This window comes from Dermacentor variabilis, chromosome 9, assembly GCF_050947875.1.
Source record: "Dermacentor variabilis isolate Ectoservices chromosome 9, ASM5094787v1, whole genome shotgun sequence".
Classification (NCBI taxonomy): domain Eukaryota; kingdom Metazoa; phylum Arthropoda; class Arachnida; order Ixodida; family Ixodidae; genus Dermacentor; species Dermacentor variabilis.
The window spans coordinates 87,681,283-87,705,575 of NC_134576.1; the positions used below are offsets into that span (position 1 = coordinate 87,681,283).

General features: G+C 42.0%; 1 protein-coding gene across 1 annotated transcript; it reads left to right on the forward strand.

Annotated features, from left to right (window-relative positions):
• Nucleotides 1-4,618: 4,618 nt before the first annotated feature.
• LOC142557072 (uncharacterized) lies at nucleotides 4,619-15,130 on the forward strand. The gene is made up of 3 exons (XM_075668640.1): nucleotides 4,619-4,695; nucleotides 13,578-14,007; nucleotides 14,637-15,130. The coding sequence occupies exons 2-3, from the start codon at nucleotides 13,859-13,861 to the stop codon at nucleotides 14,968-14,970; spliced, it is 483 nt and encodes a 160-aa protein (XP_075524755.1). The 5' UTR covers nucleotides 4,619-4,695; nucleotides 13,578-13,858; the 3' UTR covers nucleotides 14,971-15,130.
• Nucleotides 15,131-24,293: the final 9,163 nt, after the last annotated feature.

Below are 24,293 nucleotides of genomic sequence, written 5' to 3' on the forward strand. Positions count from 1 at the left end.
CAGTGCTAAATCTTGTTATCACTGTCAATGTTATCCTTTAGGTGAAGTTTTTTCCAATCTTGTTAAAAATTTGTTGAGAAGTTTTTCTTAGTTTATCACTATCCTCTCTTAGTGCTCGTCACTGTACCTTTGTTAATCTCTCAGGGCAAGTGTTCTCCCGCAGGGGCGTCTGCGATTTGCAGGCGTTTGGTGGGTTGCGACACCACGGACCCGAGCATGTGTGGGTGTAAGCACACATGGGAGCTTATGGTGCAGGGTGTGTTGTCGGCATGTTACTAAAACCATAGGTAGTAGTCGTGTAGTATCACAGAATGCTTGGCGCACGCATCAATCAACCTGGTGCACAGCAGTAGCAAGCCAACAGAATGACTGAGTCACCGACAGCCTGGTGCACGACATATCGGCCATGCTTTCCTCCTCCTTGTCTGTGATTTTCTGCACTCGTCATGGGATAGGCCTGGTCCCCTGCTGTTGCTTCTTTCTAAACATGGCATGCCCTTTTCATTTTGTCTCTCCTATTCCATCGTTTAAACCTGTTGGCAAGACATTAGCGGGGTAGCTTGCAACCACATTACCCAGGCTGACTGATTCACACCCTGCTGCTGTCACGTTGCCACCTCCTTCGACTTTTGTGATATACAAAAGGGACCAAGCTGAGCATGCCTGAAGCCACTCTCTATTCAGCGCATGTTTTGGATTGCTCTTATAAGAAACAGGAAATATTCACGATTTTTTTTTAACGTTCAAGGAACTTAGGTCTCATGCCATGATTACAGATTTGGCAGCTAAACGAGTGAAACAAGGAAGGCAACATAAATATGCGGCATCAGTATTCCTTTAATGCTTTCTTGGTCCAAATATCATTTTTGGCATTGCAAGCATATATTTTGTGGTCTGAAGAGAGAAACAAGAGAGGAAAGGCAGAGAGGTTAACCACACGCACGTCCGATTTGCTACCCCACTCTGGGGAAAGAAGATATAGGGATGAAAAGACATAGAGCACAGTTTCTCGCACATTTGAATGAGCACACTGAATCTATAAATGGTCGCCAAGACCGGTTCGCTTGAGGTACTGCTATAACGCTTTCGCAGCTCTCTGTGTTATCAACCTGCACAGCCACGGTCCAAGGATCTTCATTTCCAAAAATGGTCTAGAGTCCAGCCAGTTCAATGCTGTCCATAGATGTTCACGCTTAACATCGTATCGGTGACAGAGACACAAAATGTGCTTAATAGTGGCATAAAGAAAGTTTTCAAAAATATCCAGTGTAGTATTTTGTAATTTTATGCGTGTCTTGAACTCCAGAATTTAATGTAACTATTGGAAATTTACTGCTTGGCTAGAGCCAGTGAAAATTGGCATACTTCCTGCTGCAAGAAAAGAATTACTGTGTTTTATGCACCTGCAGGTTTCCCACGAAGGAGCAGCTTTTGAGACACGTATGCAACCCTGGCAGGGATACAAGCACTACTGGCAAGCAGTGGCATTTGCCGAGGTGACATTGTATTTGAAAGACGGGAAGATGCACTTGAAAGTTATCGCAGAGCACAAGTGGCTTCACTGCCTCATGTCCTTCTACCAATGGTACGATCTCGTGAAGCATGATAGGACTCGCACGAGAAAGCAGCTATTCCTCTGTGACCTGTGTGGGAAGGCATTCCACGCAGCGTGCTTACTTGAAAAAGCTCAGCCAGAAATGTACCGAACAATCAAGTGCCCCACCATTGTCTTAATAGGCTCCAAGGCCGCAACAGATAGATCCAGAAATAGCCCTACCGTCAATGTGTGCTAGAAGTGTGCAGAAGAGTGTCGCATAGTTGCGTGTTGTGTTGCTCCAGCTGTGCATTGCTGCATTCAGGATTGTGCTGCACATCATCCACTTTCCATTGCTCTAGCCATATGTTATACCGTTTGGGTGCATTGCCCTTTATTTTCAGCACTACAGGAACAACCTGTGTACCTAGCAAGCACAGCGCGAGTTCCCATCGTGGCCAGCTAGTGCACGACGATTAAGCATTTAAAAAAGTTGTTTTCCTCCCATATTTTCCTCATCATTGAATTAGAGGTTTAATGTGAGCGTAACTTGGAGGCCAGCCAACGCACACATACTTAAATGCTTAAGTTCATTTGATAACAAATTTCGTTTCATTTCAAATCAGTCTTTCAAATCTATTTAAAGGCCGGAGTTAAACACTTTCCTGTGTCCTTTTCATCCTCCCCCTTTACCCCTTCCTCATTTATGAGCACGTTGGCAAGCATACTATTATGAACATCAATTCTTTCACTATTTATTTTTCAAGCTGGCAATGAAGAAAATGGCTTTAAATGACATATGCAAGGTCTTGATTATTCTAGTTCTGTTGCCATGCTGTTTTTGACAGCAAACATTTATGTATTCCAAACCAAATAAAGCTCATCTTAGAAATTGGCCGCTTAGAAGTTGCAGCAGCATGAAGTGTTTGCAATTTGTTTTTCTTTCCACAGTCTCCCATGTATTTAATTGTTACCTTAACCTTTCAGGCACACAAAGTTCCCGGCTTCAGCTTGTCTAACAACCAGCCACACTAAAATACCAAATCACATTTGCAAAGAACCCAGCTCAACAGGCAACCTACTTTCTCTTCAGCCACAGACATTTGGCTTCGGCCTGTTCATAGTCACTTATAATTAGTTCACAAACTTTTCAATACCCAAATGTGTCTGTACATGCTACTGCACATTGTCTCATAAGAAGTGCACTGAATTTCACATGCTTTGTTTATTTTTGTAAAACTCTGGTGTGCATTGTGAAGTCTATAATCTGGCCATGATAAGGTGTTTCTTATAGAAACTAACGAATGCTCACCTTCAAACCCTCGCACTACTACACCTGCTCAATCTAGGTTCTTTTATTGTTATTTTTTTGTCCTCTGATAAATTTATCGTCACTTTTTTAAAGATTAGTCAGCTTCGTTATTCATGTGCTCATGTGAAAATGTCTTGGAAGCGTTAGCTGTACTTTTTCACACATCTTGACTGAAATATACGTGTGAGATCAACACTTGTGTACTTGACGGCCAAAGTGAGAACATTCCGAAAAAAGTAATTTTATTGAATTTTTTTTTATCACAGTGATACTTTCGCACATCAGAAATGTCCATAGAGTACAGTGTTGTTTCCATGTGCACTTTGGCTCCACATTAAGGACAGTTGCCCATCTAACAATATGCAGATTGTTCACAGTCCCTACATGCCTCATTATTATGGCATCTGTGTCATTTGTAGCACTAGCACTGATAGTAGCATTTGTCCCTCGTGAACTACTAGTCGTCTTCGGAGACACGCAGAAGAAAGTATGGCCATGCATTCTTGTCCAGTGTGAACTGAATGTGAATTAGCCCACAATGGCCTAATAGCATGCCTCTGTGTGCATAATTTGAAATTTTTCAAGTGAGAGAACTGAGTAAAAGTACAGTTGCTTACCAGTTTCAATATCCTGAATACTCACAAAGGGTGTTCTTTTTCTTGACATTATTATTGCTGACCTGTGTTTCATAGTGTAAAATTTGTCATGCATGGCATTCTTTTTGGAACTCTGCACACACGAGAAATGAGAGAAACTGGGATGTAGATGGACTATGATGAGTGCTGCGGTTTTGTTGTTGTTGATGAGTGCACAGGAAAGTTTTGTTGGGCCTATCACAACTACATTTGTTGTCACAAGATATAGCATTGCACAAGAAGCAATGAGGACCGAAAACCAAAATCCCTGGCCTTTCGAAACAGCATCCAAAATTTAGCAGTACAGTAATGCAAGCTGAAGTCATTTGCTGGCTAAGGAGGCAACCGATTCCTCGCAAGGCTCTCATTATATTCGCAATAATGACTAAGCAGGCTGCTGCAAGCTTTACATCCCTTGACACCAGATTTGAGTTGTGGCTTACATTCCATGACGGCGAAGTTTCATGCACAAGCTGGATGTGTAGACAGGAGACTTGACAAACACAAGTGCAAACTTTCATTTGAATTTTATTGGCGAGAATGGTGCAGTTGTATACATGTGCGATGTGTGACGTGCATCCGGTTTGTGAAAAAAGGAAACAACAAACAACTGTAAACCATGGACTGTGCTTACATTCCACCCATTTTGCAATTTTCTTCAGACTCTCAATGTTATATTGTCCTATTGCTCACATGAACTTAATTCTGCATTGGGCTTCTCTGTGATTTTCTTTTCCTCTCTCTGCTTCTTATGGATAAAGCAGGATACCGAAATCTCTTTCCTTCAAATTTTCAGGGTGTATAGATTCAGGATTCACAGATGCCAAGAGAGAGCCTGCAGATTCCAGTGGGGACGAGTCCGAAGCATCAACCAGGGATGTTGCCTTGCAGGTGACAGATGACGAACAAGACAGCGAAGAAGAAGCTGGCTGTCAGTATCACTGTGAACTCTGCGACGAGAGCTTCAACACACATCAACTCATGCTTCAGCACTCTGTGGTGCACAAGCAGGAGTGGCCATTCTGGTGTAGTCTCTGCGGCGCCAATTTCCCGTGCAGCGAAAAGCTGGTGAAGCATGAGAGCACACATGTGAACAAGCATCAGCATCGCTGCCTGATCTGCAAGAAGGCCTTCAGCCACCAGAATCTGCTGCACGAACATATGCAGATCCACACAGGCCAGCCAACGTTCCACTGCCACCTGTGTCCTATGGCGTATGCAGTCCAATTCATATTTTTGGCTTGGTTCATTAGATGAGCCGACTTTATGACTATGTGCATTGTATCTCAGCCAGGTGCAAGCAGAGTTTTCAAACAGTGTTGCATCATAGTTATGAGCCAAAGGTATCTCTGACACAGGATGGGAAGATTTAAGTTTATCTCCAATTACCTCTGTTCTATGCCAGCAGTTAAGTCAACAGCTACATAAAGAAGCAATAAGAGTGAAATAGTTTCAGGTCAAAATTTGGAGGACGCTTAAGCTTCGCCTTTAAGGGTGGAACATGACAGCGCTCAAAGACCATTTACTGCTTTTAATGTTTCCCGGCAACTGCAGGTTATGTAACCGTAACGTTTATTAGGAAACGCTGGCTGCGAACGCTATGCATGTAGGCGAGCTCCCTGGTAGAAACGTGGCCTCTTGCGTGGATCAATCTCCTGTTATTGTTTCGCACTTTTAATATTTCACTCTGAGACGAGTTAACATAGAGGACATGCACTGTCGATGTGTTTTCCCATTACATTTGTTTGTGGGCTGCCCCTCTCAAAATTCCGAGGAATAATTTTGTAAAGAATGAAAGACAAGGTATGAGCAACTTTGGTGGTAGAAAATTGGTTAGGTATGCAAGGTTCGGTATTTGCTTCAATATGAATTGCCTTCCGGGATTTTTCGCTCACGGCCAACACCGCCGACACCGGCTTTTATGCGATACGAGCTCCTTAACGCTATCGCGTTAATGCACCTTTAAGAAATGACATGATCTATATGAGCACAAAACACTGCACGCATGGTATTAAAATTATGCTGGTTATAACTAGCATGAGTAACAGTCATTTTGCAGACTATGCTCCACATCCAAGGGATAGCACTCTTACATGTTAGTGACAAGCACTGACAGGCAAACAGCCAACTTGGAAAGAACCTCGTTGTTGGATGAACTTATGCCCTCTGAGTTAAGTTACAACTCAGCAGTCACATAGGTACAAGCACGGTCAGTAGTCATCCAGTCAAGTGGCACAGATATGCTCTCTCATAGTTATAAAGGTTTCATCATGCATTCTGAATACCTTAATATATCTACACAAGCTCAAGAATGTGCTACAATAATCGGTACACTCTAATAGGACAGGCCCATCCTTTTGTATGTCATTAGAGCATTCAAGATGCAGATATACTCGGATAATGTGAGAGCATCTTGTAGATTGAAATAGGTGCCATGGTTGAAATACAATGACACAACATCATCTTAACTAAGGTTACTATAGTGACAATGTGCATAATGGGAAAACAGAATGTCACAAAAAACAAGCATGAGATACGGAACAGATTTCCAAAGATTAATCACACAGCAAGAACTTTTTCATGCGCAATCACTGATGGTTGAATAATGCACATGCTATTTTTAATTCTCGTGTTATAGGCCACAGTTATGGCTCTTGTGTGCTGGCTTGCATATTTATAAATGATAGATGTATCCTGAAAGAGGGGCTTGCAACTACATAACTTGTAATGCATAGCTAAATGTGGTGACACAACTCCCTTGAGAGAAAGCTCATGCTCTTATAATCAGGAATTTAGACATCACAGCGTTAGCCTAATGTATTCATTACCACATGACATTGGGTTAATGCAGGTGACACCTGTGGCACATGTATATTTATCCACATGTTTGACGGAGCATTTGTTTTCGTTTCTTGCATGGTTATCCGCCAACACCCTTTCTACTGTAGAGCACATACTACCCCTCTTACTCTCTACATTTCTGCCTTGGCCGTTGTTCTGTTCACACCACTATATACCATGTTCAGGTGCCAATCAATTCTTTCCATTGGAAGTTTATTGTCACCACATTTATTGCATATTTAGAATCATGGAAAGCATCCGCTGAACAGATTAAGAATCTTCAATTCTTCAGTGAGTTTCATGAACAGATTAAAAGTCTTCAATTCTTCAGTGAGTTTCATGAGGTTTGTATATTCTGGACTCCATGCGACAGCTCTCTATAGGAATTAACGTAAGATCTGAGAACATCAGCTATTTCATGTCCAGCATACTTGGAAAGCGCCTATCCAGCCACTTGAAAAATATGCCTGATGTAAGACATTGAGAAAAGGAATGAAAGAAGCGGAAACGCTACACAATGACATGCTGGTACTGAAAGCGAATACCCCACCATCTACCTTTCAACTACTCACAAATACATTTGGCACTCTAATGGAAAGTGCATCAAGGCATATGCAACACATTTTGAATGTGATCTTCTCGATTAGTGCCCTTACTTTTGATGCGCTATCTTGTCGTGCATAATTGTGTTCAGTGCCCGAACTGATTAACCGACCCGTCCAACTCATCATCTTGCATTTAACAGCAATGAATTTAAATTTATTGTCACGTGTGCACACTCACAAGGTCACTGGTTTGATTTCCAGCACAGCAGTTCCATTTCAAAGGCCTATATTATTATTAATATATTACCTGAAGATTGAACAAGTTGGCACTTGTTTAACTGGTGTTTCATGTGGTGCTCACCAGAAATGTGGACAACAGAGAATAAATGCACAAGACGTGTACTCAATCACAACTATCACTCTTATTAGGAAACCATTCACACACGCACGCACGCACACTACTTAACAGTCTACTCTTGTTAAACAGACCTTGATTCATTTGACTTTTTGCTTAACTCGAACGCACTTAAAGGTCTCGGCAAGAAACGATACATTTCTACAGAATAACAGCTTGTTCAAACACAGAAGCTTGCAGCCTCTGTGTTTCATGTGGGCATCCCCTCATGCTCGTAGTGCCTATTAAGGCTTGAAAAACAAGGAATTCAGCAGACAGTGCAACTGTTTCCTAGGCATGAAATTGTTTTAATTTACTTTCACTTCACTTTTATTGTCATAACATTCAGAACTTTTTTTTTTTGCTTTCAGTTCAATGCTGAGGCAACGTTTAAGCATGTCTGTACTCATTGCTGCATGCTGGTTGAGTGGCGCTTCGAGAACAAGAAGCACAAAAAGATTACAAACTGCCTCAAGCAGTGAACAATATTTGAATTCATTCATTTTGCTGCCATTTGTTAATTCGACCTTTCGGATAATTCTTTCAATTCTTGTGCTCCTGCAAGGGTTGAATTAATGCTAGTCGACAGTATATTATAAGGAAGATACAAAACAGGAAGTGTGTCAGTGCCTCTGCACTGATCTTTTCTTCGACTTTTTTCTTTACCTCTAGTGGTGCTCATGCACCTCTTTCATTGCCCTCGGCCATGTTGCGTTTGTTGCTCATCGGAAAATTTAAAAAACGCACAGATTACCTCAACACAGTAGTTTAGCCAACGAACCCTTTATTCCATATGATACACTCCGAAACATACGTACGGCAAAATTGTTCCACTTTCATCTATCTGCACATGCTTCACAAAGCAAGCAGCTGACTTGCCAAGTGCTGTTGCCTAGGCATTCAGCGACAATTAATGGTCCCTCGTACTTCACACGTCGCTTCTGCATCGATAACTGGTGGCCTCGCTTCACTCAGACTTTATCTCCAATCCTGTATTGTGGTGCTAGATGGTGGCGATGGTCATAGTGTCACTTTTGTGCCTGTTGCACCTGAGCAACTCTCTCACGTGCCTCTGCTAGGATGTTGTGACAAACTGCCTATTGTGCAGTGGAACATCCTGTCTTGATAGGTGTGTCCAAGACGAGTATAGCGCCCAGTTTTGGCAGCTGTGCACGCATAAATTATTATGGGGACATCCTAGCTGAGCTCTGTAATGCCATGTTAATTGCTTATGCAACCACTTAAAGATGCTGATCCCAGTCTGCTTGACCTAGCCTTTTGTTCTTACAGTGTGGGGTGAGTTGAGCCTAGATGGTCTGGTTCAACCTCTCTGTCATACCATTCGCTTGTAGGTAGCAGGCTGACTTGAAGTGGCGCTTTACTCCAACCTGATGAAGGGAAGTGTGAAGCTCGTGGCTACGGAAAGTGGTCGACCTGTTGGGGATAAGCTTCCTTGGGAGGCCCTGCCTCCATTCAGAGCGCTCCTGTTAAAAATTTAGGATGCAGCTAGCAGCAAGCGAAAGCATGGAAGTGATCTCCAAGAATTTTTACAAGTCCACTGTGGCTATAATGTTAATGAATACACGCTGCCGTTGGCAAAAACCCAACGTTATCCATTCCCACAGTGTCAAAAAATGCCTCTCGAGGTGTAATGGGTGTAGGGAGCCCAGGTTGACACCCCAGAAGCCATTTGGATTGTTGACATACCTCGCAACTTGCGACGTGTGAACAAATGCTCCTGTCCATCCTAGGCCACCAAAAGCGCTCTTGAACCTTCTGTAGAGTGGCTCATTTGCCGATGTGGCCTCCTTCAGGTGTACCGTGGATAAAGTACTGGAATGCAAGGAGCCAGGAATAATTAGAAGGTGGTGTTCATCTTGCTTATTGATTCCGTGATGACAGTACAATGTACCTTCGTGTAAAACAAACTTGGAATTGCTCCTCATATCCGCAAGAAAATTCATTATGGACACCAAATCTCTGTCGACATGTTCGGCATTAGAAACTTCATGCTGGGAAAACATGATCTAGCTTCCTTGCCTTTGCAGCCAGCCTTCATCATTTGGTGATACGAGCCTCTGCAACCTGGTTGAGTGCTCCAGCAAGCTTTAGCATTTTCTGTAATCTTTATCACGTGAGAAGCCAGACAGATTTCTTTAATTCAAATTTCAGGCTCCTTTTAAATAATTGGTTGAAATATCACTGAAAACATATCATCCAACCAGAATGTTAAGCTTTGTTTGAATTAGCTGAGTTTTGAATCATTGGCATATCTACTGAATAGATATACCGCCAAAGAATAATGGCGGGCTTTACATGAACAATGATCACTGTTTCTTGATGGTTGTTGTTTATGGCGGTCGAGTTTATTATTGCAAAATTAATTATTAGCTAATTAGCTAACTTTTATTTGTCTTACACAATATGTCATCAGTGCAGAAGTTGTGGCAGGTTTTGTTAAATTACTGGTAACAGCACGTAAAGGAACCTAGGTCTTTTGTGTTTCTTTTTTCTGATGAGAAAAGAAAGCCCATGAAAATTTATAAGTACTGCTTGATAATACGTTCATGCACCAGGAATTGAGCACTCTCAAACATAAGCCTTGTCAAATGCAAACCTAGCTTATCGTGCTTAGAATGAGTGGCTGTGCTTTTTCCTTGACCTGTCAGCAACTTTTGGGGATCATTTTCAGTTTTTATCAAACACAAAGCCCCGTCTTTCAACGTGTTTAAGATGCGCAGCATACTATATGAAGAGCTTAAAGTTTGAGGCCACTGCTATTGTTGATTATGTGGAAACTTTGTCACATTGAATTTTTTCATATCAAACTGACTTTTTTTTTTCTGGAAAAGAAAAACCACAGCTCCTAGGTTGCTATGCTGTTATAGTTCATTTTTCAACATCTGCCACTTTTATAATTGACGGTTTATTGACTAGGTAAGTAAATAAAATTTATATGATTAAACTTATTAGCCAATTATTCTTTCAGAATGAGAAAGACGCTCGTGACTAGCATGTACAACATACATCAACACACAGTGATCGCTGTTCACATAAAGCCCTCTGTAGTTTTTTTTAATTCTTGGCGACATATAGTTGGGACAACTGGAACACAACCACTGAATATTAGCACCTTATCTGCAATTACAAGGTAGTTAACGTGCGTTTCATCTGTCCACAGGTTTTGCACGAAGAGGCAGCTCCTAAGCCACCTACGCAGCCATGGCAGTCGTGCACGCTTTGCATGCGATCAGTGTGGGAATACCTTTAGCCAGAAGGCGTCGCTTACAAGACACCGCCTGATTCACCAGGATGGCCGCAAGCGCCACAGCTGCCCTCACTGCCCCAAGGCCTTCTACCGACGGTCTGATGTCCTAAAGCATGAGAGGATCCACACGGGAGAGCGGCCGTTCAGCTGCGACCTGTGTGGAAAGGGATTCAAGCAGCGCGTTCACTTGGAAAGGCACAGCCGGAAATGCGTTGACCAAATTACAGTTGAACCACCATCCTCATAGTCTCTGGGGCTGCAGCATGTGTACTCCAACTCATACTTAGCAAGCAATGCTATGGAAGCTGCGCATGTTGTGTGGTCATGTTTGTCTCACTCTGTGCATTTTGCAGTGCAATTTGCTTTAGAACGCAGCTCTTAGATGCTTGTTCCTGCGTTGAGTGGCAGCGTCCCTCAACGTAACCGAGCCAAAAAACACAGTGAAGGATGAAAGAGTGAACGCAGAGCGCAGCTGCGGATGAAAGACAGCAATAGCGAAGAGAGTGAGGAGGAAAGCGGAGGAGGAGGGTGCAGCGAACCATGAGGCGGAAAGGGGAGGAGGGTGTGGCGAAAGCGTGAGAAGAAAAGCGTAGTGCTGCGCAAGACCTGTTCTGCGGTGACGACCACTACGAGATGGCAACCAGAGTAGCCCGCATTGTTGCAAAGTGTTTGGAACTGTATTTCATGATAAATTTTGTTTCATTTCAGATCAATATTGTGCATTTTATGAAATGCAGAAATTGCACACTTTCCTGTTCATTCTCTTCCTTGCATATATCACCAAGTGACCATGCTATTAAAGTCATTGTTTGTTTATTGTTTGTTTGCTTACTTTCTTGTTTTGTGTATGTTTTAATTCTATCTTTATGCCTTTTCTCATGTGACAACAAAGAAAGAACTTCACGAGGCATATGGAATGCCTGTATCATTCCAGTTCTGTAAAAATACTTCCATGTTCTTACCCAAAATAAAGCTCATCACAAGGTTCTCTGCTTATAAGTGAAAGGGTCCATCTCACCAGGTTTGGGCATTGCAAAACAGGATAGCGTGGTGCAGAGATCATGCGGTGGCAATCATGCTGCAAAACGTCAAACAGCTGCACAGCACAAGAACAGCTGAAATTTCAAACTGAAGCCAGCGCACCATTCATCTCAAGGGAATACCTCGTTCAGCCAGGTTACAGGCACGAACACCTCTATGTAAGATGCATTGCCTGCAGCATCGCTAATTATGGCACGTGGCCTCGGTAAACCATCCAATGCAGTATGCCACCACTGGGAGTGCACCACACTGCAAAAAAATAAAAATAAATAAAAATAAAAAATGGCAGGCGAAGCTCGCAGTGTTAGCACGATGCTGTTTCTAGACTCCGGTATGGGAGAAGGCATGGAAGGTACGTCGCTTGCGGACGCCAGTCGAGGCAAAGGCAGAGAATGTGTGATGGGCAGCAAAGCTTGCTTTCTGACAGCATGGCAGTGTGACTTGTCAATTTTTCCTATCTCTTATAACGAACCAATTTGAAAAAATTCATGTGGTAGAATGCTATCCAGACGCCGTCCAACAACTTCCAGTGTGTAAAAAAAATATGCAATGGGGCCTGGTGAGGGCCCTTTTATTACAACATAAATTATTTGCAATTTTCTTTATTGCATTTCACTAGCTTTGCACCGTTCGTTTGTTTAAAATTTTCTTCGTCAGCCAATATCCGTAAGCTGACCTTTGCTTTTGTGCTGTCCTTTCTGGTTGTTATGGAGTGTTGTGTAAATGTACTTTTTAGCTTAGTGCCTGCACCAGAAATTATGGAAGCTCCGACACAAAGTCGCAGTCTGGGGCATATCAAAATTTTGCTGCGTGCTACAACCACTGCAGTGCACTTTCATTGCTTGGAAGTTGTACTGTGCTTCGACGGAGGGCAGCAGTGGCAGTGGCATAACTTGCTAGTATTATTCATTTCTGGAGCCTTCTTCTGTGCTCATAATTTTGAGTCATTTCAGAGTGTTGTCTTCTATGATGATTCGGTCAGGCTGTGCGTGCAGATTTTCTCTCAGCGAGCAATTTAATGGAAATATTGCAATGTCAGAAGTTAATGGCCTGCATGTGAAAAACATATGTTAGGGCTCCAGCTGCTTGAGCGCTCTTGTATGTTGCCATTCTATCTATCTGGAATTGCCATGGCCGAAATTCTTCTGTTATTTTTCTGAACAGTTGACTTTGACTGCCACTTGTTTTTTCATGCTTACTGGATCATGTGACACATGTACATTTTTGAATCAGTGTAAAAAATTTTGTTCAACAGTTTTAAAAATCAGCATATGTTGTGTGTGGACTCTCCAAATCCATTATTATGTGCAAAATAATACTGAATGGTTCCCAAAATACAAGAAACTGAGTACCGTTTTCAGTATAGAAAATAAACATTACCGAAGTTTCTTCTTGTCCTTGAGCTTGTTATTTGTGCTCGGTTCATTGCACAAGACGTACAATGCACGAAACTTGATATGTGCAACGTGTTATGGCACAAGCCTGGGTTTTGGTGCCTCAAAAGAAAAGAAAAAGGAAGTATGGATTGTCGGTAAACCTTGCCAGGCAGTGTCGCTGTTATGAAGTAGCACACGGAAATGTTTTTGCTATGGTATGCTTCCCACAACTACATTCCATATCACAAGACAGCCTTTCCACTGAGCAAGCAGGATTGACAAGAATGAAACACAAATCTCTGGCCTTTCAAGACAGTGTCGTAAAGTGTGCAAGTTTTTGCCACACCCTGAAGTCTTTTGCAGGCTAAAAAAAAATAAATATGACCAGTCACCAACCTCTCACTGCATTTTTCATGAAGATTAAGCATGCTGGTACTAGCTTGCATTCTGTTCGACTAAATTTGAGCTGTTGATTGCACCTTCGAGCAACTTTCGCCAGATTGCCGATATACTGTCATACTGCTCACATGAACAGTCTTCTGGGCTGGTTTCTTATTATTATTGTTTTTTTCCTCTCTGTTGTTTCTTGAGTGAAGCAGGATGCTGAAATGTCTATCCTTCAAATTTTCAGGGTGTCCAGATTCAGCATTGACAAGCATTGTTAAGGAAGAGCCTCCAGATTCCAGTGCTGATGAGTTCGAAGCAACAGCCACCGATGGTGCCGTGCAGCCGGTGACGGGTAGTCAACAAGACGGTGAATGCGGTGGGGAAGCTGGCCTTCAGTTCCAATGCGAGCTCTGCAACGATGTCTTTGATACACACCAACTCTTGCTCCAGCACTCGGTTGTGCACCGGCAGGAGTGGCCGTTCTGGTGTAGCCTCTGCGGTGCCAATTTTCCACGCCGTGCAGAGATGGCGGAACATGAAAGCACGCATCCAGACAAGCATCAGCGTTGCTGCCTGATCTGCAGCAAGGTCTTCGGCCACCGGACTCTGCTCCGACAACATATGCGGACCCACACCGACCAGCTGACGTTGAGCTGCCACCTGTGTCCCACGGTGTACGCAGCCCAGTTTTTATTCTTTGCTTGGTTTGTCAGATGACTTGACCTCATGGTAATGTATCTGGTGTCCTTGCCAGGCGTCAGTGCAGTTTGCAGGCATGTTTGCGTCATAGTCATCAGCTAAAGTTATATCTGAGACAGGATGGAAACATATCGCAGTTTCTTGCAGTTAATCTTTGTTTTGTGCCCGTCATCTACAGCCTCTACCTGCAGGCACCTCAATCTCATTGCTTAGATGTTCTTTTCTTAACTATGGTATCCTGCAGTGTTCCTTATTTATGCATCGTTTGCTTTATTCCATTTTATGATCCTGATCGATTATCATCAGCTCAGGCTTGTCCCTAAATGTTTGCTGTTTTCTGACTTTTAGTGGAATAACTTGTACAACTGTTAAAATGTTAGCTAACTAATTTTAATTAGCTCATTAGATGTTCGGGACTAAAAATTTATTGTTGGCAGCTTCTGAATTGAACTTCAAACAACACGTACTTGGTAATATTTGCATAGAATGATCAGTACTTTTCTTAAAAAGTTTCGTGCATGTTTGGTGGGACATATTGAGCCACTGAAGATTGGTGCGTTTTCTGCAGTACCAACAGAGTTGACATGTTTTTATCTGCCTGTAGGTTTCCCACGAGGCAGCAGCTTTCGAGACATCTCCGCAGCCACGGCAGGAATCTACGTCTTGTGTGCGACGTGTGTGGGGTTGGCTTTGTCCAGAAGGCTTCGTTCATTAGACACCGCAAGATGCACAGGGGCACCATGGCCAACCACAAATGCCCTCACTGCCCCAAATCCTTCTTCCAGCGGAGCCACTTCATGGAGCACCTGAGGATTCACACCGGAGAGCGACCTTTCATCTGTGACCTGTGTGGAAGGGGATTTGTACAGCGATCTCACTTGGTCAATCATTGCCGAAAATGCACAGAACAGTTCAAGGCCCCACCATCATCCTCGTAGGCATGGATCTCGAGACAGACTTGCGGTCAGTGTGTGCCAGAAGAAATTGGCAGAAGCCTTTCCAATAGCTGTGTGTTCTGTCCTTTTCTGCATTGCTATCTCCAGGCTGACATTTTGTAGCGCCCATGTACAGTGCAAAAGATAGGTCCCAACCCTCTAACCGCATTTTTTTGTCTGTATTTTATGTACAGTAGGAAAGGCCTGGTAGTATGCATTTCTTGGCTAGTCGGTTTATACTGAACGATTTCAGACCATGAGATCTAGGGTCACGTAGTGCAAAAATGGAAATAAAAAGGGGAGGGTTCCAGGCATGTTAGGAAAGACCTGTATATTAATGAATAGGATATGTTCTCAAGCTGGTCCACCAATGAGCTACAACACAGTAAACATTAAAAAAAACCTCTGTCCTCCTCCAGTAGTATTTGCTTGAGCATTGCGTTGGAGATTTGATGAGAGCTTGATTTGGAGCTCAGAATGATGGTATTTGGCTTGAATAGAATGCAATACAACACAATACAGTTTTATTTGCCCGTTTTTTCATACACATGAATCTGCTGGTCAGCCTAAGCACATAGCGCTTGTCGGCTGACCTGGCAGCTGGTGGATACATCAGCAGTTACAAGGCTTAATGATATACAATACAAAGACCAGATAGCAGAATCCCGTCCTGCGCAACATAAAAAAAAAATAGATATAAAGAAAGGAATCGATGAACACAAAAGCAAGTATAACTTGACAAGCTGCGATAAGTAGACTAGACACAGAACGTAAGAGTAAACATGGAACAAAGCATGGCCCTAAGGCCACACAGAATTGTCATTCTTGCATTGTTTCTAAGCACCACTTTCTTATCTTTTTTACCAGTGTTCTTCTTTTCACAATATTGCATAAATCGTCATTGAGATCATTAAATACCGCTGGAACATAATAGTTCTCGTTTTTTTCCCATAGTTTGTGAAAACGCTTGCGTTAACATATCAGTCTCTTTTCCTTAGTGTCACTTCTTTGTGGACAGCTACCCTGAAATCTCTTGAAAAATAGTGTCGCAGAACCACTGAAAACCGAAACATTTCGCTTACCTTGAGTATGCCTAGTTTAGAGTATTTTTCTTTTGCAGAAGCCGTGTGTAAGACTGTTCCATAAGATACACTATTTACCATTCGTTTGATAAGCTTACTAATCGTTTGCCTTTTGTATTCTGAGCATGTACCATATAAAGTTATTCCATAGCGCAAAACAGACTCCACTAATGCTTTGTATATTGTAATTCTTAAATTGAGAGGACATTTCCCACGCAAATTATAAATTAAAGCTGCCATAGTTCGTAACCTTTTGCGCAAGTGTTCCACATGATTATTCCAAGTTAGGTGTTCCTCCACAAAAAGGCCTAAATATTTTACCACTGAACCAGTCTGCATGGGCACACATTCACATGTGCCGCAGGTAGATTTGTGCAAGTATAAGGGTCGGTCGAGGCTTACATGTTTATGTGGATTTCTGAAACATAAAAAATTTGGTTTTTTGGAGGATCGACGAAAATACAATTTTCCCCAAACCACTCCATGATTTTATGTAGATCTTCTTGGAGGCGCGTGCATCCTCTCTCGTATTCGGCGGAACCTAGAATAAGCACGATGTCATCTGCATATTGGAATATCTTGGAGTTCAGTTGTAAATTGGCCCAAGTCAGTGACATAAATATTAAAAAGTATTGGTCCCAAAGTGCTATACCTTGTGGTACACCGTATTTTATTTCTTTATAGCTGCTGTATTCATTCTCAATCCTAACGCACTGTAATCGATTGGAAAAGTAGTTAGCAAAGAACCTGTTCAATGGACCTCTAAAGCCTAAACTATTAAGCTTGCTTATCATTAGAGCGTGGTCTACTGTATCGAATGCCTTGGTCAGGTCCATGAAAATTGCTAAAGCGACACAGTTGTTTTCAGTAAGATTATGAACGTAATCAGAAAATTCTTCCAGGAGTGCGATTGTGTTTCTATTTTTTGTGAAACCAAATTGAGCTGGATTATGCAGAGAAAATTTCTCACAAAGCAACTGCATCACATACGCAATATGTCTTTCCTTTATTAGCGCTATAGCGCACAAAATTACTGTAGGTGGTATAGTCGTCTTTTTTACCGCTCTTATAGTGGTCTTATGATCGATATTTTTAGCTCTTGCGGTATAATGCCAGTTTCAAGTATGTCGTTTAGTATCTTTAGCATTACATCTTTCAGCTCATTGAAATAGATGTATAGATCTCGGAAACGTACTTTATCTATTCCCGGCGGTTTAATCAGTTTCATCTGTCGTATGATGCACCAAAGATCCATTTCACTTATAGGTGGCAGAAAGGCCGTGTGTGCGCATGTGCGAACTGGTTTGTACACGTCAGAGTTACTGTCATTACTTTCTCTCAGTATTTCCGCAGCTGTTATAAATGTATCGTTGAACTTATTGCATATTGTCTGCACGCTTTGGTTGGGAAAGTTCTTTTTAACCGTATCCTCGATACTGACGTGTTTTGATCTGCCCATTAATTCATTTGATATTTTTCACGTCATCCTCACGTCGTATTTGCTCACTGTGAATTGATGCAAGTATCGCCTTTTAGCCTGTCGTATTTTTGCGGTCACAAGATTTCGTAGCGTACGAAACTCTCATCTTTTTTCATCATCATCCGGATTTTTCCTGCATCTCTGCCAGGCCTGGTCTTTTGTGTAGCAGAGGTTTATTATCTCATGAGTCATCCATTTATGATCGGGATTTCTTTGCTTCAATGTCACACTTCTTGTAGCTCGATCATATATATCTTGAAATGTTTGCACTAGTTTATTGTATGCCTTTAAGTGGTCAAGAGCTAATAGAGACGACCAGTTAGTATTCTTGATCAATTCAGCAACTTTTTTGTTGTCTAAGAGATCCCGTTTTACACAGCTGCCCACTCCTTCACCACATTTTTCTGAGAAGATAACACCTACTATAAAATAATGGTCTGCTAGTTTTAGATTGATCGTGCCTGACCTATATGATTGTTTAGCCAGCCTAAATACCATCTGGTCAATGCATGTTTTCGTGATTCTGCTTTCTAAGTACTCTTCTCTAGTGTAGGCATTTATTACGTTCATGAGTCCATATTCAGCTTATAAGTTCAGGTAATCAGCAACTGCTGATCTTGCTTCTTGCAGAATATCAATATTGAGGTCTCCAACCAGCACTAACTGTTTTTCATTCATATGCTGTTGAAGGAAGGTGCTCATTTCATTCAAAAACATATTAGTATCCTTGCTTGGTGGCCTGTAAATGCCACACAGTATATGTGTAACTTCTCTTTTGTTAATAGATAGCGCTAAAACTTCTGCATTTTGAAAGTTAACATCAATCCTGGAACACATCCATGCATCTTTAACAAAGATGAAGACTCCTCCACCTCTTCTATTCTCTCGACATATTGCGTATTTATGATAACAGTCCAAGTCATAACAAGTCTGTGTGGTTGCATCTAGATTTACTTCTGTTAAAACGATCACGCCGGTAACCACATTTCGCGACAAGTAAATACATAACTGATCCCAGTGTTTTCTTATGCTTCGTATGTTTATGTGCAGTATGCTAATTTCTTGGCTAAGTCCATCTTCAGCGACTGCATGCAGAATGTTTTCGTCTCATTCAGCGAATGACTCAAAAGCAGCCATTAAACTATCTTTTCCAAATCATTCTCTGTATCAATTTTAATCACTGAAGCACCTTCCACCTTTCTAGCAAATAGTTTACCGTTCCGCGTCCAGACAAACTTATAGTTCTTCATGTTTGCAAGGCTTCGACATTGCCAAAATAACTTTTTTTTTTTTATTTTGCGTCAAGTTTTCATTTATGAAAGTCTTATCAACCCAGAGGGCAGTTCTCTTGGATAGCCAAAGGTCTCGAGTGGCTTGGTCAGTGAACCTGACAATGATTGGTGGAATTTTATCTTTTCCAGCTTTGTTTCTGTGGATTGCTTCGATTGTTTGTTTTTCTGGTGCTTCTATTGCAAGTCTTCTACTCAAGTCCGTAAGTAGTTGGTGCAAATCTTGTTCAGAGCTTTCTAGTATTCCATGTATTTCAATGTTCTTTCGCCTGGAATATCGTTCAACACTATCTAGACTTTCCTTTAGCTGTGCAATTTCAGCATCCTTATAAGACAGTTTTTTGGCCAGCTCTTCTGACGTTTCTTTCAGCTTTTCTATTGCCATTCCCTGATTCCGCATCTTATCCACAAATTCATCATCTTTTGAAGCCAGCATTTCCATTGACTTTTCTATTGCCTCTGTTGTTGCACATTGGCGATCTACTTTTTTTTCAAGGCCTTCGAGGCGTCCTAAACCTGTGGCAAGCATTTGGTTCATGGTGGCAATCTTCTCGCTTAACAACTTTGACCCATCTGAGTTTTTTCCAACTGTAAGCTTACGCTCATCTTCATCGCTGCTTTCAGATTCCGAAGGCCCGTTGTCTTGTTTCAATGCCACACAACTTTTACACTCCCAGCTAGTGATTTCCGTTTCTGTCATACTCTTGATGTTTTTTTTTTAGCAACTCCTGAGCACTTCCCGGTATGATACCAACTTTTACATTGTTTACGTAGAATGCATTGGGCATCCTTCTGAAGTTGTTTGGTACATGACGTGCATTGTTTTCTCGACATATTTAACACACACTAACCACAAAATAGCCACCAAATGTGCAGTCCAGTGGAGCATAGAATTAACCTCGCTTATATCTTAAATTTCTCTTACCTAGAGGCAAGAAAAAACGGTCAGAGCTGTGTTCGATGCTCCACCGGACTGCAGGCTGGGATCCTTTGCCGTGTCCTTTTGTAGGCTTGAAGGGGCGCAGTCCGTGATGTCACGCCACTCCCAGTTACCAGGCGTCATCTCCAACGACTGTACATATCTGCGCCGAAAAAGTGCGCAGAATGCTGTCTGCCGTCAAGGTACTTCCACATTGGTAGCAGAAATCCACCAGATCGCACGCCGCAGGAACCAAGTCGATGGCAGGTGCGAAGACGTACGAATGGGCCTAGAGGCAAGAAAAAATGGTCAGAGCTGTGTTCGATGCTCGACCAGACTGCAAGAAATTAGCTATGGCTTTAATTGAAATGTAGCAATGAAAAAACAGAAATTATAAAGGGATATTAAAATGGACAAAAAGACAAATTGCCACTGGTGGGAGCCAAACCCACATCCTTCACATTACATGTGCGAAGCTCAGCAACTGGGCTATGGCAACAGCTCTTCTCACATTCACTTTCTTGAACATTTGTGTAGCTGTACAAGTTCTGACCCTGAAAATGTTAGCCAGCAACACTCTTGGCTACTGCAGCAGATGCAGAACATTTCTTTAACAGCAGGGGTTCCACAGGATATCTACATTTTAATTAAGACTGCAAGTTACTTCTTCCATGCCTGCCTTGGCTTTTTTGTCTGCTGGAATTCTTTGGTTGTGTCTAAAGAAAAAGCTTGCCTCTCGGTTGCACTTCTCGTTCAAAAATTGGCTTTATGTTTTCTATTATGGTTTGTGTTTTCATGTGACTGCACAAATTGCTTGAGTTGAAGTTTGGAAGTTCATTTTGTAACAAGTTTTGTTTCATTTCAGATCATTATTGACGTAGTAGTTCTGCGGAATCCCGCAAGGTGGAGAGAAGTAATTATAAAGGGAAAATCAGACATCCACCCGTTCATAGCAATTGTTACAAAGGTCCCGGGTTCAAGTCCCGGACCAGGACGAATTTTTCTTCAACTCTGAGGCTTTTCTTTCGAGGAACCCGTATAGGTTTCCTTTGTAGCAATTGCTACGAACAGGTGGATGTCTGATTTTCCCTTTCTAATCAGATCATTATTGTGTGCCTTTCAAAAGGCAGGGATTGGACAATTTTATGTTCGTTCTTCTTTCCCAGTTTATTAGCATTCTACTAAGCAAACCATTGTGTACATTGGATCTTCCAATATTTATGCCTTTTCAAATGTTAGAACTCTAGAAAAATAAAACGTGAAGTTCCCACGTACTGTGGGAATCGAAGTTAGGCAAAGCACTTTGCAGTTAGCTGTCGATGGCATCGACTCTGCGGCGGTGCGCGTCAACCGGCTGTTTGGCACTCTCAATGACTTTGAGCAGGTACTTATTCCTAGCTGCTCGATCACTGCATACATGTTCCCCTTCCTCTGCACTCAGTAGCACCCCAGTTGTAAGCCATCCTTGAGCTGCTCATGGAAAGCAATGAGGAAAGCAATTTACGAGTTGATGCATTTCTCGACAAAGCTGCCGCCTTCCAAGAGCTTTCTTGTGAACTTCAGAAGCCAATTGGCATGCAGGGGGTGGGAAACTTGCCTTTGTATCACTCTCCGTACAGAGGCCGCCACCACCCAGTGTTCCGCAGTCGACATGCCCAAATCTTTTTACGCCCACCACCTGGCTCGGTGCAGTTAGTCTGTGAGAATAAGAGGTGCACCCCAGTAGTACGGCATCCTCGAGCTGCTCGAATAAACCCCCGAGGAACGCAGTGTTCGAGTATGCAATAATCAGAGGCGAGAGTCCGATAAGTTCATTACACTGAGCTCGAATGACGACGATGCCCCAACCACGCTGGCAGCTTGGACATGAGCATATACCCAGCGGCTCAAGTTGGTAGGCACCAACAGCCCCGCAGGATAGGAGGCTAGAAAGGCAGATGCACTCAAAGTGCCTGAAGTTGGCAAAGACTGCTTCGCATTGAAAGCTTCAGGAACCATTAAGCTGTTCACATACATAGAGTTTTTGGGTTATTGTATGTTTAGTGACTGCTCATGCCAAGTTATCACATTGCATTTTGAAATAATTCTGCATTACAGAGGACATGCTTTGCCTTCAACCTTTTGCATTTCATTAGTGGCATGTCTAACTGCTTTCAATTATTTCCCAGACTTGTGGATGCTAAACATGCGAAGAGCGTTGCTTTTATTCACATGCTTTGTTGGGTTTATTTGTTCATGTGAGATGTGGATGCTATATGCTGTGGTGAAGTTTACAACCTGCCCATGATGGCGTTTCTAATATTAAAGCTTCCAAATAATTCTGACCTTGAAACAGAGCAGTAGCCTTGCTACATAATCACCTTGAAATTGAAACATTTACTTGATACCTTTTCATTTGTTTTACGAACGTTGATTTAGTCACCTTTGCTCAGATTTACAGCTGCTTCACTAATGTGCGTGCTTGTGTTTTTGTGAGAGAGAGAGAATACATCTCAGAAGTATTCAACCGCTTTCTGAATCATATTTATGTTAAGGCATGCGCCTGAAATGAACACTTGCGTAATTAATGGCTAAAGTAAGGACATTCTCAGAAAGGCTGGCATCACTTTATTGTATTTCCTCACATCAAAGTTAACTTTGTGCTCATCAGAAATGGACACTTTAAGAGGAAAATAAGTTAGGCTGTATAAATAAATTACCGTTTACAATATAAAAAAGCCACTTTTATGGTCTCATGGATTTTGGCAGGGTCTGCTATCAGCCCTAGTTTGTTTTTATTGACAAGAATAGATGACATTGCATTCTAGAAGGGACAGAAACTGAACTTAGCAAATTTTCAGAACCTTTGCTGCAACACAGTCGCCCAAAGTGGAGAAAAACACGCTAAAATCCATAACATCACGCTGGTGAAACAGTGCTGTGGTTTCGGCACCAAATTTTTTAAAAATTTAGCTTTGACCTTCATTCTCTGTTCTAGTAATCAACTTCTTAATGCAAAATTTACGGAAATAAGATTTTAAAGGAATACTTGAGCAGTCTACACAAATTTAATCTGTTTGTTCTGTGTCCTTATTACGTCATGTGCTATTATGACTCCTCAGTCAAAGCTTAAGTACACATTTTGTGAGCTTAAGTTTGCTTGGGGCATCTTTTTGTAGCACTTAGTAGAAATATATGTTTTGTCTTTTCTGCTCCTTACACATGCTCACAGATGCCTGCTGAAAAGATTGCTACCCTCGAAAACTAAATCATTGTGATTACTTATGTACGACTGTCCACAGCTGTTCAAGAGCTGCAGCATGATGGTTGCAAAGGAAAGTGGGACAGATTAAACAAACAGTGGTTAACACTTATTTTACTTACATCAATTATGAAACATCAATGCTAAGAAATGTCCTTCTTGAGCCTACCACGTTCAGAGACATGCAGAAGAATCTATTGGCTGATTTGGTGTATCAGGATGTGCTCATGTGTTCTCAGTCAACATGTAGTGAATGTTAATGAGCTGCTAGTGCATATATCTGTTAGCATGCCTCTGTGAGCTACTAGCAGGCCTCCCTCTGCATGATTTGAGAATCCTGAAATATGAAAACTGAGTAAACGTGCAGTGACCAACTGTTATCCGTATTCCAATAAGTATTGCCTAAACACGTTCTTGTATGTGAATAAACAATTGTTGACTTTGTTCATTGTGCTCAATTTACCATTAATTGAACATCTCCTTGGACCAAAGCAGACTTCATGGAGCAAACCCCTCCAACCTCTTGAGCCATCATGAAATGGGCAAGTTGGCATCCTGCAGTGGAGTTATTTTCTTGCGAAAAGGAGGACACTGGGGTGTTACTAGCCTCTCTGCATTTGCAGTGACAATCAAGCATGCTACTGGAAGTTTGCCTTCTGTGCCGCCACATTGAAGCTCTCAATTTTATCTGATGTTCAACTTTCCTCATGTTGTTCGTACGACTGAACTCTCAATCAAACTGATAACTATGCAGGGTTCCTCTGTAACAAGATTTCTTTTTCCTTGGTGCTACTTGTTAAGTAAAGCAGGATAAATGATATCTTTGTTTACCAAATTCGACTCATTGCTTCACAGGTATTAAGACAAAGCTTCCACATTCTAGCAGCATTGAGTCCCAAATGAGTCTGTGAATTGGCCAAGGAGAAAACTCTAACCAAGACAGCAAATGGTCTTTAACGGTGAACGTTAAACTACGCCTGCATGTTCATCTGCACTAACATCATCCAAATTAACATTACATCCTTTTTACATTTTGTGGTGACAGTGCAAAAAGTGCCACGAAATGTTTTCTGCTCAGCTCCAAGCAGCTTCTGCTGAGTGTAGGCCTTGATGGTGAGCACCACTGCAACAGGGAGAGAGAAATTTGACAACTACACATTCTCCACATGAGTGTGTTGGCCTGGGAAAGGCAAAGTAGCATATCGTCTGCTTTGAACACTGTGCCTATGTGACTATAAATGACACCAGTAATTGTCTCCTCATTTGCTCCTTTCTGCATGTTTCTCTATATTCTTGGACAATGTTGAGTGGAGCT

Excerpts from the sequence above, each read along its gene's own strand:
- LOC142557072 (XM_075668640.1), top strand. The coding sequence starts at position 13,859 with ATGGCGGAACATGAAAGCACGCATCCAGACAAGCATCAGCGTTGCTGC. Across the intron at positions 14,008-14,636 it reads TGCCACCTGTGTCCCACGGT|GTTTCCCACGAGGCAGCAGC; the intron begins GTACGCAGCCCA and ends ATCTGCCTGTAG.